The sequence below is a fragment of the Athene noctua genome, chromosome 17 (genome assembly GCF_965140245.1).
Source record: "Athene noctua chromosome 17, bAthNoc1.hap1.1, whole genome shotgun sequence".
Lineage (NCBI taxonomy): Eukaryota > Metazoa > Chordata > Aves > Strigiformes > Strigidae > Athene > Athene noctua.
Window position 1 is genome coordinate 2,427,478 of NC_134053.1, and position 16,586 is coordinate 2,444,063.

The 16,586-nt window shown below is 50.3% G+C and overlaps 2 protein-coding genes across 2 annotated transcripts; one reads left to right on the top strand and one right to left on the bottom strand.

The window, feature by feature from the left end:
• Positions 1–149: 149 nt before the first annotated feature.
• On the top strand, positions 150–13,233 carry TMEM116 (transmembrane protein 116). The gene is made up of 11 exons (XM_074921168.1): positions 150–271; positions 501–547; positions 686–749; positions 4,520–4,651; positions 8,501–8,605; positions 10,157–10,206; positions 10,626–10,709; positions 10,791–10,929; positions 11,429–11,573; positions 11,681–11,754; positions 12,285–13,233. The coding sequence occupies exons 1-11, from the start codon at positions 224–226 to the stop codon at positions 12,483–12,485; spliced, it is 1,089 nt and encodes a 362-aa protein (XP_074777269.1). The 5' UTR covers positions 150–223; the 3' UTR covers positions 12,486–13,233.
• A 235-nt stretch (positions 13,234–13,468) lies between these two features.
• LOC141967589 (disintegrin and metalloproteinase domain-containing protein 20-like) lies at positions 13,469–16,036 on the bottom strand. The gene is given in 1 exon segment (XM_074921543.1): positions 13,469–16,036. A coding segment is annotated over 1 exon segment (2,568 nt).
• Between the last annotated feature and the right edge of the window lie 550 nt (positions 16,037–16,586).

Here is a 16,586-nt window from a genome sequence, read left to right on the forward strand (position 1 = left end):
GCCGGGCCCCGGTAGGGATGGGCTACCGGCCCGCCAGCCCCGCTGCTCCCCCCGGGCTCCTGCTCTTCCCTCCCCTCCTCTACGAGCGGGCGCTCCCCGTTGCCGGCTCCGACGGCGGGGGCCGGCCGCGGGGCGGGCCGGGCTCGGGGCGGGGGGGCCCCGGGGCGGAGCGCGGGCGGTGCCCGCAGCCCCGGGAGCGCTGCGGCGGCGGCGGTGGGTACCCATGGCCCTCCCGGCGGAGGCGGCCCGGCTGGACGGGGGCTGGCAGGAGGTGAGCGAGCCCCACCGGCACCGGGAGCCCCGGGGGCGGCGGTTGTCCCCTCTCCCGGGACCCCGTCCGGTGCCTCCTTGCGCGTCCCTTCGCCCCCCCGTCCCCGGCCAGCCCTTCCCCGGGCTCTGCCCGCGCCGCCGGTCGGTGCCTGCCCGCAGAGCCCCGCGGGGTGCTCCCTGCCCGGCGCGGGGCCGTGCGGTGCTGAGCTCCCCCCGTCCTTCTCCCCCAGGTCTACTCTGCTCTCCAGTGGATACAGTTCACCATGGCCATGCTCAGGTACAACGCGCTGCTTAAACCCCCGTCCCCAGGATGGAGTTACTATCGCAGCGACGATTTTCTCCGGAAAAAAAAAGAAATCGCTTATCCCAGCGAGGCAGATGTGGTCCGGTTCCAACCTGTGCTTTGTTTTCGCAGTGTTATAGGTTCCAGCTCAATTATTGCCTACGCCGTCTTCCAAAACGCAGTGCGGTCCCCCGAGGTAAGGTCTGAGCCTCCCTAAGTCGGGGTGTTGGTACCACGCAGATGGGTCACGCGAGTAGCAAAGACCCGCGTGGGTCAGGCGCTCTGCTAGGAGCAGCTGCAGGTCTAAAGTAGTTAAACCTCGTTTAACAACTGGGAGGCAAAGGGCTTGCCAAGAATTTGACCCTTTGTCTGTGATAGGAGTTGAGGGGACTAACCTTCAACTGTACCCACGCAGGGAGAAGCAGGTTCCTGAGCTCCACGCTTTGTGCTGCTCTGGGAAACTCCTCCAGTTGTTCCTGGGAATGGGGATTTGTTAGTGTGTCCTTCTCTGGGGGGGGGCAAAGCCACCGAAGTGCAAATTAAGAGATGCCCTTGTAGGAAATGTATTTACAGGTGTCGGTCTTTGGGCGTCTCCGGGTAGTTTTTCCAGGCAGGTGCACCTGAGGCATCTCAAAGATGCTGCAAAGTTCAGACAGCAGGAGCCTGGGCTGAAAAGCGGTTTGTTGTGCTGGGCTCTGCCGTGGGTCTTTGGAAGATTCACCCTGGCCCCACGCAGGAGCCACAGACCTTTCTAATGCTGAAGCAGCAGGAAACTTCCCTCGGGGTGGGACTGTCCGCACAGATCTGACGTGAGTGCCCGTTCCGAGTGCATCACACGTGCAGATCCTGTGTGCCTGGGGTATATTGGAGGTGCTGAGCTGGCTGGCACAGTAACTGGCACAGTAACCCCAGACCTCCATCCCAAACCTGCCAGGCTTTTGCTGGCCACATGCAGTCCCTCTGTCTGTCCAAGACATCCTGGACACGGAGCTGGTCAGGGTGAACCTGGGGTTCCTTGTCCAGAATTTGCAGATGTTTGGCAGCCCAGGCTGTGGATCACGCAGATAACAGGTTCCCACTAAGAGCAGCAGGACAGTAGAGCTGGCAGCTGTGTTGTAACAAAGCTGGATTTCTACTTCCCTCGTCTTCAATGTTCTTTGTACATCGTGGGTCTGATCTGCAGCCCAGAGAACAGGACTTCTAGAGAACGCTGTGAATTGGCCACAGAGAAGGAAGGTGTGTAGTCAAGCTAACTGATATGTTGGATGAAGCAAGGTGGGGAGGAGGAACGTGAGCCCAGGCTTGCAGGGGAAATTCTCACCCCTTACAACATGCAGGGCAGTCTTGCTCTCAGGCAACCAGCCTCCTGGAAACGCTCTGCCCGGCACACGGAAAATGGGTTGTGGAGATCTCTGTGTGTTCCCGGGGAGGAATGAAGGCTGGGATTTCACCTTAGTGCTGGGATGGAAAAACCTGCCTGAGCTTGTGCTGCACAAGGTGCCTATCAAAGGCTCCCTCTGCCACATCTCCTGCACCTGGAGACCTCCTGAGAAGGTTTTCTCTCCTGGGGTCCTCCACTCTGGCATGATACAGAGCTGGGTTTGGCAGGTGTCCTGATGTGACTCAGCAGCCTTGGCCCGTTTACTTCCATGGTTAGAAGTCTGCATTACTCAGGAGCCCTTGTGCTGTTAGTCATATGATGTGGCTGTGGCTTGAGAGCTGCTTGGGAGCCACACATGGCTCCAGGGCACAGATGGAGTCTTCCTGCTTGAGGGAGTCCAGCTGTTTCTGCTCAGATTATTTCTGCAAATCCAGACAGGAGGGATGGATACCAGCTGGAGTGATTTGTCTGCATCAGGCTTCCAGGCTCTTGTTTTGCTGCCAGGGGAGATCTGCTGCTGGTGTTTCAAAAGTGGCAAAATCTTCAGTAACTTCCCCTTTGCCTTGTCCCCGTGTTTCTGGTCTTAAATGGAAATTTGTAAACAAAGGGACTGGAAGAGATCCATATCAAAGCTTGCCACAAACAGCTTATTCCTTGAGTCATGAGGCTCCAGAGTAAAATGTTTAAAAATAAACAACTCTGGAGGCTGGGAGGAGAACAATGTTATAAACACTTCCCCTCCTGTCCCCAGCCTAGGAAATCAAATATTGCATTCTTGAAGCTTGTTTTCGGTCTCTACAGGGTCAATAAAACTCTTCAGCCTGAGCTGAATCATTCAGAAGAGATGATGGCAAGCGAGGAACCAAGAATTTCCTCTGTCATGTCAACAGGTTTTGTTCAGGCTGTCCTGGGCAACGGCCAGAGCTAAAGCAACATGTATGCTCCAGCCTGGCAGCGCATCTGAATCATTACGTCTTTACGTTCCCTTCCTCTATTTTATAAATACCATTTGTCTGTTTTTTCCTTTTTCCTTTTGCAAGTAAGGACCATGCTGCCTTTCACTTACCACTATGTCACCTACTTCTTTATTTAGGTCCATGCCAAAATAGTTGCTCGACCAAACAGCGGTGCCTCACTCCAAGGACACTTGTTGCTAGAGAAAGGGGTCACCTGTTCGATTGCAAAAGTTGCTTATTTTGGTGCTGCTTGGTTTTAAAAACCTGCCGTGCTCACAAACTAGATGATATATCCCCAGTCTGTCATGCCTGTGGCTGCCTGCGGGGCTTCAACTCACCATCAAGGAAAAGCCTGGTTAAAAAGACATTTGTAAAGGCAATGACCTACAAACTGGGTTTATATTTATTTTTTATATAAATTATTTTACATGTTAACTAGGTTTTTATATATATTATTTCTATATAACCGGCTATCTAGTTAGAAACAGCAGTTTGATTTACTGTGTTGTTGGGTTGGATGGTACAAATACAGACCTGGAGAGACAAGAATATTTGAGGAGACAAATTCTGCAGAAGGCCCGGGAAGATGTGAGGCAGATCTTCCTCAAACTATTCCTTAAGGACAGATCTGGTTTGATCAGATCTACCTTACCACTTATCAGTCTTAATAAGCTCTTTCTCATTGCTCACAGGAGCAAGACAAGTATCACACAACACGATGCATGGCAGACATTTACTTAAAGGACAATATTGAGGCAAATCTCACCAAAAGCTCTGTTCCATGAAAACAAAAAAAAAAAAATCGTAAAATCAAGGTCTCCCAAAGTGTTTCCATGCTGCGTTTAGCATTATAATTTCTTGTAGGAGAAAAAAATTTTAAAAAAAGCCATCATTTTCTCTCCAGGATGCTGAAAATTAGGCACCAAAGACTACAATTAAGAATCTAGATAATTAGGCTGCTTTTCCAGAGTATCTGCTCTCCCACTAACCACTTAAATGTTGGCCAGGATCTTGCACAAATGTTTTCATACAGTGTTTACAGTCCTTTTGGCCAGTGCATGCAAACTGGAAATGGGCTGGAAACTGCCATTAGAAAAGCGATTCTGTTCCAGCAAGATACGATGTGCAGCAGAGAGACTCATGGTGAAAATTAATCTGGCATGTAAAATAGATTCAGCCTTAGTCACCAGCTGAAATGACGTGAAACATATAGGAAAAATACTCATTTAAAGTTATTTCTGACCTGAAGGAGGGTTTGTATTTACCAAAAGTTTGATTTCTCTATCAGTTGATTTAACAAATAACATCACTTCTCCCTGCCGACCTTGTCCCATTCTGCAAAAAAATTCAGGACTTTTGAGATATTTCCTGTAAGAGTTGATGCTGCTCTTGGATCCTGGGGTGTTGCTGGTGGCAGAAAGGGTGATTAGAGCGGGGTGTCTGCATTGAAACAGCTCCTGAGAGCCAGCATCAGCGTGGGTTTTGTGTGCAAGGAGAGCTGCTCTATCTACCGGAAGAGCTGGAGTTCAAAAGCTTATTTTAGATGATGGGGTAAAAGTGTTGCTGGTGGTGGTCGTGGGAGTGTTGTGACCATCGCTGGGACCTGCTGACCAATTTCCCTTTTCCCAGGTTCGTCCCCTTTTCTACCTGAGCCTCTCCGACCTATTCCTGGGCATGTGCTGGCTCGCTGGAGCGCTTCTCTATAGCACACCAACCTCCAAGCAGGATCTCATCTGCTATAACCTGCAAGCCACAGGACAAGTGAGTAGCCTTGGCATCGCCATCCGTGCTGTTCCCGTGCACCCTTCGCTGTAATTAGCCACGCTGGTGACCAGAGCGTGGCCGTGGGGGACTGTTTCTAGAGAGGCTTTGGCAGAGACTCCTCTTGTCAACTTGACTCATTGGATCTTTTTGTCTTGTGTGTAAAATGGAGATAATGAGGCTTGGGTTTAGGTACACCTGGTTTGTGAGAGGCAATGAGGAAGGCAAAGAGAGCCTGGGATTTTGTGGTTGCTGCGTTTGGGTTGCTTGTGTAAAGTGAGTAGATGGGGTTTAATCTCTTTCCTGTTGGCCCCGTGCCGACGATGATCTCTGTGCCGCTCACACGGCAGCTTTTCTATTCCTCTTCACGCTTCCTCTATCCTGGGCAGGAACAGACATATTATGTGATTTGCTTGAGCTCAGACTTACAACATTACTCATATAAACAGCCTTGCTCTTGCTGACCTGGCCCTATCTTCTCAAACATTCCCAAGGATGCTCAAGGGCTGCTCTGTCAGCGCAAGCTCAGCTTCATGCCCCAGCAATTCAGCTGCTTTCCAGCCAATTCTGGAGACTAATTGGAGTGGAGTGAGTGAAACACCATTATCCTGACAGTTTGCTTTTGTCTCACTTAAGTTCCCATTTCAGCATTAGGCTTTGCAGACCACTGCTCTCAACAAATTCTGCAGGATATGGCCAAGCTTGGGCCAGAATGGTGGTTCACAAAGGGTGACCTCTGAGCTTAACAGTTTCCTTTTAAAGGACCCCGAAAAACGTGGCTGGGAAGAGCAAGTGGCTGTCGGGAGCCTTGATGTGTGTTGTGGGCTCGGGCAGGTCGCGATGGTACCCACAGATGGGAACTGAAACATCCTCACATCTGAAGGTGGAGAGGCTCTCCCTGAACCTCGGGAGAGGGCAGGGAGGTCGCTGGGTGTGCGGTATGGAGGTGTTCGTGCTGGTGTGTACAGCCCAAGCAGCTGTTCTTGTGGGTAAAACCCATAATACTCATGATGGTGAGTGCAGCTCTGGGATTATCTCTGGTTTCTCTGGCTCTGTGGTGGAAGCACCACAGTGTTTTTACGTCGAGAGAGGGAACAGGGGGGTGGGGGTAATTTGGCCACTTGGGAATGATGCAGAACAATATCAAAGATATTTTTTTAGATGATAGTAGAGAGGAAAATGAGAAGACACAAACCATGACAGCTCAGGAGAGGCTTTTCAGAGCTGTCAGGTGGAAAGAGCATGCAGGACTGAGGCATTTCTGAGCTGTTTCCCTTTCAGCTTTGTCTGGAGAACATTTCTTAATGTTGGTGTGATCTTTTTATGGCCTGGAGAAGACAAGTTGCTCTGCTAGAGGAGAAGTAGGTTGGATATAGACAATACACCATCGTTTCTCAGCAGAGACACTCAGAGCATGCTGTGCTCCCATCATTTCTGGCTCTTGCTTTCCCAGCCGGTGGTTGTGCTTCTCAGGGCCACCAACAAGGGATGGGGGCAAGGTGGGAGCTTTGCTTTCACACTGGGAAAGGCAATGTGGGCAGGCAGAGCTGGCCTCAGCCCCACGGCGGACAGTCAGGGGGCTATGGTGGGGTGTGCAGGGTGCCTGCCACATCCTGACCCCAGCCACAGGGCCACCGGGCTTTTCTCCTGCGTGCCACCAGCAGCCCAGCCCCGGCAGGAGGATGGCCAGGGTGGCAGAGCTGGCTTGGGTCTGGCAAGAGCTGTTACTGCTGTTTGCTCTGGGAGAAATTAAAACAAATGGAGCACTTGCCATAGCAACCGTGCCCGCATGGTGCACGTGACACGGTGCAGGGCACCTCCTTACTAAACACCCCAGCGATGCCCTTGTGTGGTGGGAACACCTCGTGCGTAAGTAGGAGCCAGTAACAGGTTTAACCAGCAGCTTCTGCTGAGTATAAGTGATCTGTAACCGAATGAAAGGAGTAAATGTCTCCTGGCCCCAATTCTGCCCACGTGGAGCAGGGAAGTCTCTCAAGGGTTGTGTTTCTGGGAGGGTTCTTTGCACACAAAACACCTAGAAGATGGAAAATGCACTGACCGAGACGGGTGAGGACAGGCTCAGGGCTGCTCAGCACTGGTGTCTGCACGGGGGCAGCCCTCAGAGAGCCTCACCCCACAGGCCATGGGATGTGGTTGTCTCAAGGGATTGCCTTAGGAACAGGACAACGTTTTGCTTTATTCAGCCTGTTTACTGTCACTTTATCACCAAGGGCTGACGTTACAGCAGGAGGAACTCCCCTTGCATCCGTACTGTGTTGTAAAGCAGATTGCTTTGTTTCTTGGACTTTCCCTGTTTCGGCCCCAGACTCTTGGTTGATACTAAATGTAAACACCGCTCCCTTCTGCTGTCCCTTGACCGTGTTCTCTCCTCCTCCGTGCCTTGCCTTTGCATTACAATAATGAAGTCCAGAACAGGGATTGTGGTTATAATTGCACAATTCCCCCACATTCTTCCAGTTCAGTTCCAGTGGCCTAATAATGCCCTGGCAGGCTCCGCTCACGCTGGTGAGCACAATTTGGAGCCACAGAAGCGTTATAATGAGGGACTCTCATGTCTCCCAGCCCCTGGTTTTATCTCCTCATGGTGAGTGCTGCAGGGCTGTTCACAGCCCCAAAGCTGGAGCTCAGGAGAGCAGAACTCCCTTCTCTTTCTGCTGGCAACTTCACAAGTGGCTTTTGGTTCCCTCTTCCAATAAATGGAGGCAGTGCTGACATTTTGTGAACCTCTCTAAGGCATTTTGAAGTGCAAGAGAATGGTCTTTCTGGGCTGTTTTGATGACCTTCCCTGCAAGTAATTGAAGAAGGGCAACAAACCCTCATTAAACCTTGCCTAATGAGCTGGAAAGTCACTGTAATATTCCTGCTGCAATGTAGCAGCCCCTTGGACTCAGCCTCTTCAATCAGCCAAGAGCGTTTGCAACCTCAGTGAAGGAGATCGAGGTTATTTAGTGACTACTTTCCCAGACCTGGGTGATATCAGGGCAGCAAACCGGTGCTCCGTGCCTCTTTGGCAAAGGATAGCAAATCCACAGAAAAAATCACTTGTCCAGCCCTTCCTCTTTGCCTTTGCCACTGAAGCATGTGTTTCCTGTAACAAACACGGCACACGCATATATAGAGTATGATTAGGCAGCACTGTTTATACTTGACTGCCTGGAGCAACCATGGGTTCAGAAGGAAATGCAGGAAAGATCTGAGTGGGTTTTTTGACAGGAGAATTTTAGATATTTGATCTCGCTTCAAGTTGGAATCAAGGACTTGGAAATTCCATGGGAAAAAGCGTTCTGTATCTTTTCTTTCCTCCTTTTTCCCCTGAAGAGGAAAGGGCGATGTTAACTCAGGCTTAGTGCAGGTATTCCCTGTTCCCACTTTCCTCATTAAATATACTATTGTTTTGTGTTTCTGTGAATTCACTGTCTAGTGAGCTCATTATGTGACGAGCAAGTGCCACATCTGTGTTGTATTTCCTAACAGATGTAGCATAGAGAAGGTCCAAGTGCCTTTGAACACTTTATTGCCAGGATTTGGGCCAAAAACCGAGCCAAGTCACAAAGATTTGTATTTTTAAGCCAGTCTGCTGTCACTAGTTGTCCTGTCCCTGGTGTGGGGCCAAAGTGAAGCTGCCTTGTGTTCCCCTGAGGTGGGAACACCTCCTCTACCTGGCTCTTTCCAGTTGGCGTCCCAGTGCAGCCCAGTAGATGTGAGCTGTGTCAGGACCCTCACCTTTGGCAGTCCTGTTTAGCGTCCTGCCTCTGGCCCATCAGTGATGAACTAGAAGTGCTACAGGAACTATTATTATAGGACTGAAATACTCTTTGCATTTCTCAGATATTCTACGTGGCTTCTTTTCTATACACTGTCAACTACACCTGGCATCTGTACATGGACCTAAAGATGAAATACAATCAGAACCTTTTCAGGATGCCCCCCCAGGTGAGTAGGACTGATGAGCAGCAACTGTTGGGTACCAAGGTCTAACTGTGGGGTTTAGGAGGTGTGTGTGTGACAGAATATCTCACCGCAAAGGCTTTGAAGGCCGTTTTGCCCCATGACTGTATGAATTGACTTTATCTTGCCCACTGAGGTCAGCAGCATTACTGCTGGGTCTGCTGCAGCGTCTCAACAGAAGATTAGGCTTGCAAGGCTAAAGCAGACAAAGGCCAGTGGTAGTGTATGGCTCAAAGCAGAGAAAGCTCAGAACTGGGTATTGGTGAAGCTGGTGTGCAGTTAGAACAGCAGTAATTTGCACCAGCTGAGTAGCTGGTTTGTTGCTGTCACTGGTGCATGTCAGAGGGGACAGAAAATCAGGGGGGGCCTGCGCAGCCTGGAACTGAGAACTGACAATTTCTCCCCTTCCCAGGTGTCATACAGCGTTTGAGAGCATCAGTAAGAATTGTAAGAATTTGAGAGAGTAGGTGTGACAGGAGTGAGCTAGTGATAAAAGGACCAGTTGGCTCTGTGAACAGTGGCCAGTCCTCACTTCACCATCGCTGGCCTTTACAAAAGCCCTTTGGGGAACGGGTGTAATGGCTGGGAACAAAGGAACAAGGACGTGGTACTCAGAAAAATACTCTCTATGTTGCAGGCTAAACAAACACTTCACAAACCGCATGACTAAAATCTCTCCTTGCAGTTGTTTCATTCCTCACCCCTGGCTAAACGCTGAGGCTCCGCCATCGCCCTAACCAGGGTGTTGCTCCTGATGTGTTGCTGCAAGAGGACAGATTCCTTACGCAGCTCTTCACATTGAAGCCATCAGCCCCGTTTCCGTGTATAGCCTTTTCCTTCCCCGAGCGTTTGCGAATTTACGCAGCAAACTTTGTGTCCCAGATATTCCATCCGTCGATTTGGGAGCAGCAGGCTGGGCAGAGCAGTCTGTGTTTCAAGGGCTCTTGTCCCCAGGGTTTGTATCCACTTGTAGGTCTGGTTTCCTTCTTGCTGGACTCCCATTCAAAACCCAACACCTACCTTAAGTTCCCCACCACTACAGCAGTGCCCACGGTGTATTGTCATAGCTGGTGTGTGGATCCCGGCTGCCAAAGTACATTTTCTGCTGAGCAGAGACCAGGACACTCCAAATTGTCTGCATTTCTTCACCAGAACATGAAGTTCCTGAAGAACAGGGCCGGGTTAAGTGTGTAAGCAGTACAAAAACCGAGTAAATTACACCAGAGAGCTCATCAAGTGTCAGCTCCTTGTCCAGTTCCAGGTTCCCTTCCCAAATCCTCTAGTCCTGAAGGAGAACAAGGCCGTGAGAGGGTGGAAGCATCAGTTGTTTCTGGTGCAAATCAGCACAGACTGAACTGGGTGGTGTTGATTCAGTGCAAAGTGAATCAGTGAAAGGAAACAAATATTTGTGCTCGGTCCGGGGATTAATCAGCATTTGAAGAGCCCTCAGCTGCTGAAGTGTTCCCTGGAGCTGGTTCCTGTGAACCGGTGGCTGTACGGAAACGATCGTTTCATTAAACTCTTTGGATTTTGCAGGTTGTAGATTATGCCAGTTGCGTTGGCCGAATAGCAACAATCTCGTCTAGGTAAGATTTAATTCTCTCTGGCAGAATGATGGGGTTTTGGTAAACTGTAGTGTGCTGATCTCTGCTTCCTTCTTATTTTGAAGTGAGTTTTACTAAAAACTGTAAAGCTCATCAGTAAGAGAAGAGTGACCCAACAAACTCGGAGTAAGAGGTTTTGGGTGTAAGGACCAAGTTAGTTATAACTGTATTAATTATGTGTAGTTTTTCAGAAGGTGCTTCCTTCACCAATGTATTGCCTGCATGAATGAGAGTGCAGAAGTTAACAAAGCTGATAAAATACTCTTCCAGAGCAGTGTCAGTAAAAACAATGTTTTAAGTCCTTTATAGTGACAGGAGAAAAACCAAGCAGCGTTTGGTTGGGGCTGGGAGCAGTGCAGTGCAACAACTAATAGCTGTGCCACTGTCATTTCTCCTCTTAGCCTGATCCCTTTCCTTCTCATGGTGCCTGTGTTTTGCCTGGGCAACAGCAGTAATTGCTACCAGAACTTCAGCCAGAAGCATGGGTAAGCTTCCTGCCTCTCTGAAACAGCCCCGGTGCTTATCAGTCCCGGCAGGAGCTCAGGCTCTTCCCTTTCTCCCCGCAGATGTCTCCTGATGCACACAGAAATAGCTGTGCCCACCAACGAGCCACAATCCCTGAGTGGCTCTGTTTGCCGTGCGATGCATTTCTATGGCATTGGGGTCTTCCTCATTTCCTTTCTGATCAGCTTCATAGCCATTCTGGTAAGACACATCGTCCTTGCACACTAGCTGTTGCACCTAGATGATCAGTGTGGGAAGATTTTTTATTTTTTTTTTTTTTTCCCCTTTTCATCTTTATGTTTTTGCTTAGATGGTACCTGAGGCCAGGCAATGGCAGGGGAAGAACTGTGTGGTGCTGCTTCCCTTTTGGAAGGAGTGGGAGGGGAGAGAAAATATCACTGTGCCACCATATATATCCATCTGGAGCCCTGTGTTCTGTCAACCCACCCCAAAAAAAGGATTTAGCAGGTAGAAAGGCTCAGAGCATGGCAGCAGAGATCACGGGTCAACAAAAGCCCAACTCAATTCAGTCTTCAGTTCAGAAAATGTCACGTACAAAGCACCTGCTCTGCCCCAGGGAGGATGCTGTTGTGTGAAGCGGTTTGATAGATTGGGATGGGATACCCTGTCCTAGATGAACAACCCAGATCAGAGCATGTGCACAAAGTACAAACAACGACGTACTCTTGTTCTTTTTTAGGTTATACTCAGTCAAGCCCGAGGTTTGTACAAAAGGTTTGTAAACGCCACAGGATTCCTGGGGGATCAGCAGTGGGCTATGATTAAGACAGTAGAGCAACGAGTGATTTTTTACCCCGTCGCATTCTTCTGCTGCTGGGCCCCAGGTGAGCAGCGAGCTGAGTTACCCTCAGCATTCCCCTAGGACACAGTGCAAGGAAGCTCAGAAGAGATGGGGTTAAAGCAATGCCCTCTTGTCCATCCCTTTTCACAGCTGTCCTCCTTGGAATACTGAAGCTGACTGTTTCAACAAACAGCAAAATCTACATGGCTCTTCTAATTCTCCAGGTAAACGACTTCCTCTGCACCCTCCTGGTTTTGCTTTCTCTGTTTGAACAGGCAGGTTAGTGTCTGCGTGTCTCCGCCGGACAAAGCCACAAAGATCACTGCTCTGTGGGCCTGATTTATGCTTCTGGCTGGCAAAAATCTTTGTTAGTCATTTTATGTTTTTCACAGGCTTGAAAAGGTCTCAGTAACCAAAATCACAGCATCATGGAAATTGTAGAAAATAGGACTAGAAAGGATCCCCAGAAATCAGTGAGGGTTTTTTTTTTTCCCCTTTCTCTGAAAGTCTCCGAATGCAATTCCTCCACAACACTTGTCCAGCTCCTTGCTGTGCCTGAGGCAGCATTTAGCAAAGATTATTAAAATAACCACACGATTCCTGTATCACATGGGGGTGCGGATAGATAGAATCATGCTGGAAGTGGGAGGCTTGGCGTGACGTGCTGGGTTTGACAGCCCGGCCGGGCGCCGCGGGGCGCTGTGCTGTGCTGGCTGACGAGAGACCCCCTCATCTCCCCCGTGGTCCCCCCCAGGCTCTGACAGCAGCTTCCCAGGGGCTTCTGAACTGCATCATCTACGGCTGGACCCAGCACATCTTCCTCTCCCTCAAACGCAACGCCTGCCGGGACGTGGACACTCAGACCCCTCTCTTGCGCTCCCAGAAGAAGTTTTACTCCAGCACGCTCCCCGCCAGCCCGCCGGACGCAGAGGGGTCCACATCCACCCTGCTCTGACAAATCCCTGCGTCCACGGGGAACAGTGTCCTAACAAGACCTCATCCTGTTTTAGCAATCTGCCTGCTGCGAACTGTCTTGCCAGCAGCGAAGTCAGCTGTAGTGCTGGAGGAGCCTGAGCAGGTCTGTCAGAGACACGCTTCAGTGAAGGTAGTTATTTATTTTACAGGTTTGTACGGACTGTAAATGGATTCTTTAAACATGGTAAATCTTTAGTACAGACTTTCTCCTTACGGAAATACCTCTAGAAATGCAGCAAATTATATGTAACAGCTCAAGAGGCCTGGTACGGCTCCTTTGAGGGTAGGTGGGCAAAGGATGTTTTATTTCTCTAAGTATTTGTCAAGTAACAGTAAAGCAAAAGTGAATATTTTTCAATCTCTGACTTTTAATTCACTATAAAAATAAGAACATCTACCATAGTAATAGCCAGCTGCAAGGAATGAAAAATTGCAAAAGTAGCATAAAACAATCAGCGCTCGCTTCCATGCCTCGACTTTTTGCACGTTTCCTTTCTGTTCTTCTTGCCAACTCCCACTCAGCTACAATACGGAGAAAAATAAGTTTCTTCAACCCAGTGGAGCATCTCTCATGAACCAGGTGAGCAGAACTTGGCTTGAATCTGTTTGTACTCTTCTAGATGCTCAAGTGAATTATTTACTAAGGTCCCACCGTTCTACAGAAAATAAATCAGATCTTTAGCTGCATTGAAAACAACTCTCTAAATTCTACCCTCTTTATTTTCTAACAGCTTCACTTTTTGGGTTCAACCCAAATTTATTTACATAGTAGGTAATACACGAAGAGGAAATACTCAAGTTTTGTGTAATTAACTTTCATACAGTTTACACAGTTACGTTGTGTAAATCACTTTGTGGAAAACCTCCTGGGACTGAGCAGTCCAGCTTCAGGGCCATACCCCCAGGGCCTGTAGTCCTTTCCAGACCTCAGCTGGTGGGTTTCCCACTGCTTTCATGCTGTTTTTAAACATCATCTTCTTCTTCCATACTGTGCTCCTCATCTGTGGGAGTCTCACTTCTCTTGGTGGCTAAACTTGTACTGAAAAACGCAGCTATTGCCTTTCTGTATTTGGTTACAGCAATGAGGAGAGCCATCAGAATGAGGGTAGTGGGAACTGTGATCCCAATTACTGTCCTGAACACTTTATTTTGGACAAACTCCATCATGGACATTGTGAGAGATGGTGGAGGGCCACTGTCCACGCTCCCTCCCAGGCCGTGGAACTGGCAGTCCGGAGGAGCCCAGCCAGCTTCACAGTGGCAGTGTTTGAGGTTGTTGCAAACCCCTTTCCCCCCACACAAAACCTTCCCATCGCACTTTTCCCTGACCGTGGCATCTGTGCATGTCTTGTTAATACAGATCTTTTTTGGCCCACATGTGGTGCCATCAAGCCCTCCTCCGATATCAGGTGTATCAGCGCTGGCATGGTAGGCTGTGCCCCAGCACCAATCCTCAGGCCCTGGCGTCTGAGTGATGGTTTCAGACTCCCCCAGAACAGGTTTCCTCTTCACGTTGACACACTGCAGCCTTCCACACAGAGCGTCTTGGGGTTTACATGCCACAAAAGCAACTTTGGTCCCATCACCACCACAGTTGCCAAATCGATCCCCTCTCATGTTCTGCTTTTTGAAGCAACTTTCTGGAGCACCCCGAGCTTCCTTCCCAAAGACTTTTTGGCACAGGTTGTCATAGGTCGCGCATTTCCCGTGGTAGCAGTAGCCATCGTTGCTGCATGACGTGCCATCGTGCACATGCAGATCCTCCGGGCACCACACAGAAGTCCCGTTGCAATATTCAGGCAAGTCACACTCATCCACCTCTGACCTGCACTTGTGTCCTGCAGCACGAAAGTGGCATTTGTGACAACATTGCCCAACGGAGCAGACGGCCCCCGGCTTCAGCCTGCAGTTCTGGTGACAGCAAGGATTGCCTCGGCAGCCCTGTGAGCCCCCACAGTCACACTGCTCTCCCTCATCAATCACCTTGTTGCCACAGTATTTAAAATGGAAGAGTCTGCGGGGCTCTGGGATGTTGCTCAAGCAGTCGCCATCCCCTCTGCTGATCAGGTCTATGTAGCTCTGCCTGCTGCAGTTGCTGAAAGCCTTGGCGCTGTCGAGCGAGTCTCCCGACATGAGGCACCTGATGGCTTTTCCACATGCACACTCCTTTTTGTCGTGCTCCATCCCCAGGTTGTGACCCAGCTCGTGAGCAAAAATTGTTGAAAAGATGATGAAATCTCCCTGTATATGTGATACAACGCCTGACTGGTAACCAGGGTGGCAGATGCTACCTACATATGCCAGCCCAACAATTAGTCCAAAGTCCATGTAAGTAAATAAATATGCAATGTCATATTCCATCCTCTGAGAAAGATCCCGATTTCCCCAGTCATTAAAATTTTTAAGAACTTCGTCTATATCCTGGCTGTACCTGATGAAGTTGCTCTGCGTCCAGATCTCCAGCCCAATCAGGCAGATGCGAATTTTCAGAGGATAATAGTATGTTTCAGCTAAATTAATTGTATCTATAACCAGAAGCATCACAGAAGTCTCATTGCTCCCTTGGAAGGAAAACAGGTAGTTGTCCACCACGACAAATATCTCAACGTACTTGGAGTGCTTCAGTCTCTGAGACAAGTCGTGCTTTCCTAAAGTTGTTTTAGCTCCCATCCCACCCGGTTGTTTTTGGCTCGCCTCATCCTTCAGCCCGCACATCGAGGGCTTGTTCTGGGTCTTCTCCCGCCGATAGAGAAGGTGCTGGAAGGTGAGGGACCTTGGCACGGGTTCGATGCCGTAGCTCCGGTTCCCGATGTCCAGCCGCCCCCTCAGACCCGAGCAGGTGCTCAGTGTGGCGAGGGAGCCGGGGCTGCCCTCCACAGAGCCCAGGTAGAAGCAGTCCTGGGGGACATGGCGCTGCTCCACCACCCTTGTTCCCCTGGGGCTGTATGTGATGACCGGTAGGTTTTTCACCAGAAATCCTCTCTTCTGCGTGAGGTGGATGATGCGGTTCTCCCCATCCACCCTGAGGACGTAGGACACCTCTTCCCCCGCGGCTTTTCCTGCCCTGGGGGCCAGTTTCCTCGGCCGGACTATCTCATGGCCAGCATAGCCCGGCAGTGGGCCATGGCTGCCTGCCCTGGGGGGGAGAGATGCCACCAACACTGCCCAGAGCCCCAGCCTGAGGAGCAGGGCTGTCCCCCAGCCGCCATGATGTGCCTGGAGCCAACTCATCACCGACCCCTTCAAAATGGCGGCGAGTTGCCCTGGGGAGGGTCCTGCCAGCCCTCGCACGGACACCTTGACCCTCTGTCCCTTGAGGCGCTCAGGCGGTGGCAGTGCTGGGGCCGTCCCCTCAGGGCTGGCACAGGACCTGAGGAAGGTGAGTGCCATCCCCCTGCCCCGAGGGGTGGCCATTCCCCTCAGGGCCCCTTGAGAAGGTTCTGGAAGCGCTGCCGCCCCTCCCAGCCACCACGTTGTGAGCCGGCTGTGACACAAGGCCGGGGTGGATCAAGGCCGTGGCACGGGGGCCATGGGGGCTCCTGTGAGGTGACAGGGATGACAGGCACCCATCCCTTGTCCTTCCCTCACCAGGGCTCTGTGGGGTGGCCGTTGGGGCCAGGGCCCTGCGGTTGATCTCCAGTTGCTCCCCTGCTGCTCAGTGAGATTTAGGAAGCCGTGTGTCCTCACCATCCTCTCTGCCTCCTCCCCACGGGGGGATCCCTGCCCGAAGGTTGCCTGTGGATTGTGAATTCAAGAATTAACCCCAATAACACTCCTCACAGCAAATTAACTTTACAAACGTTGATGCCCCTTAGCCACCACCTCCCCTCCTTTGTCAGTCTGTAAACGGGTGGGCTCCAGACATTTTTTTCTTAATCACACCCCCCCATCAATAAAAATATTCAGAGCATGCACTCCCAATATACACATATTTAGTTATTTACAAATTTAGTTATTTATAAATCATATGCCCATACTACTGACGTTGTAATATTTTCTTTGGCGACCCCCCTGCTGTAAACATGACCTGCAGGGCAGCAGTCGGTGGTTACCCCCCTCCACACGCCTGGCCTGTGCCTGT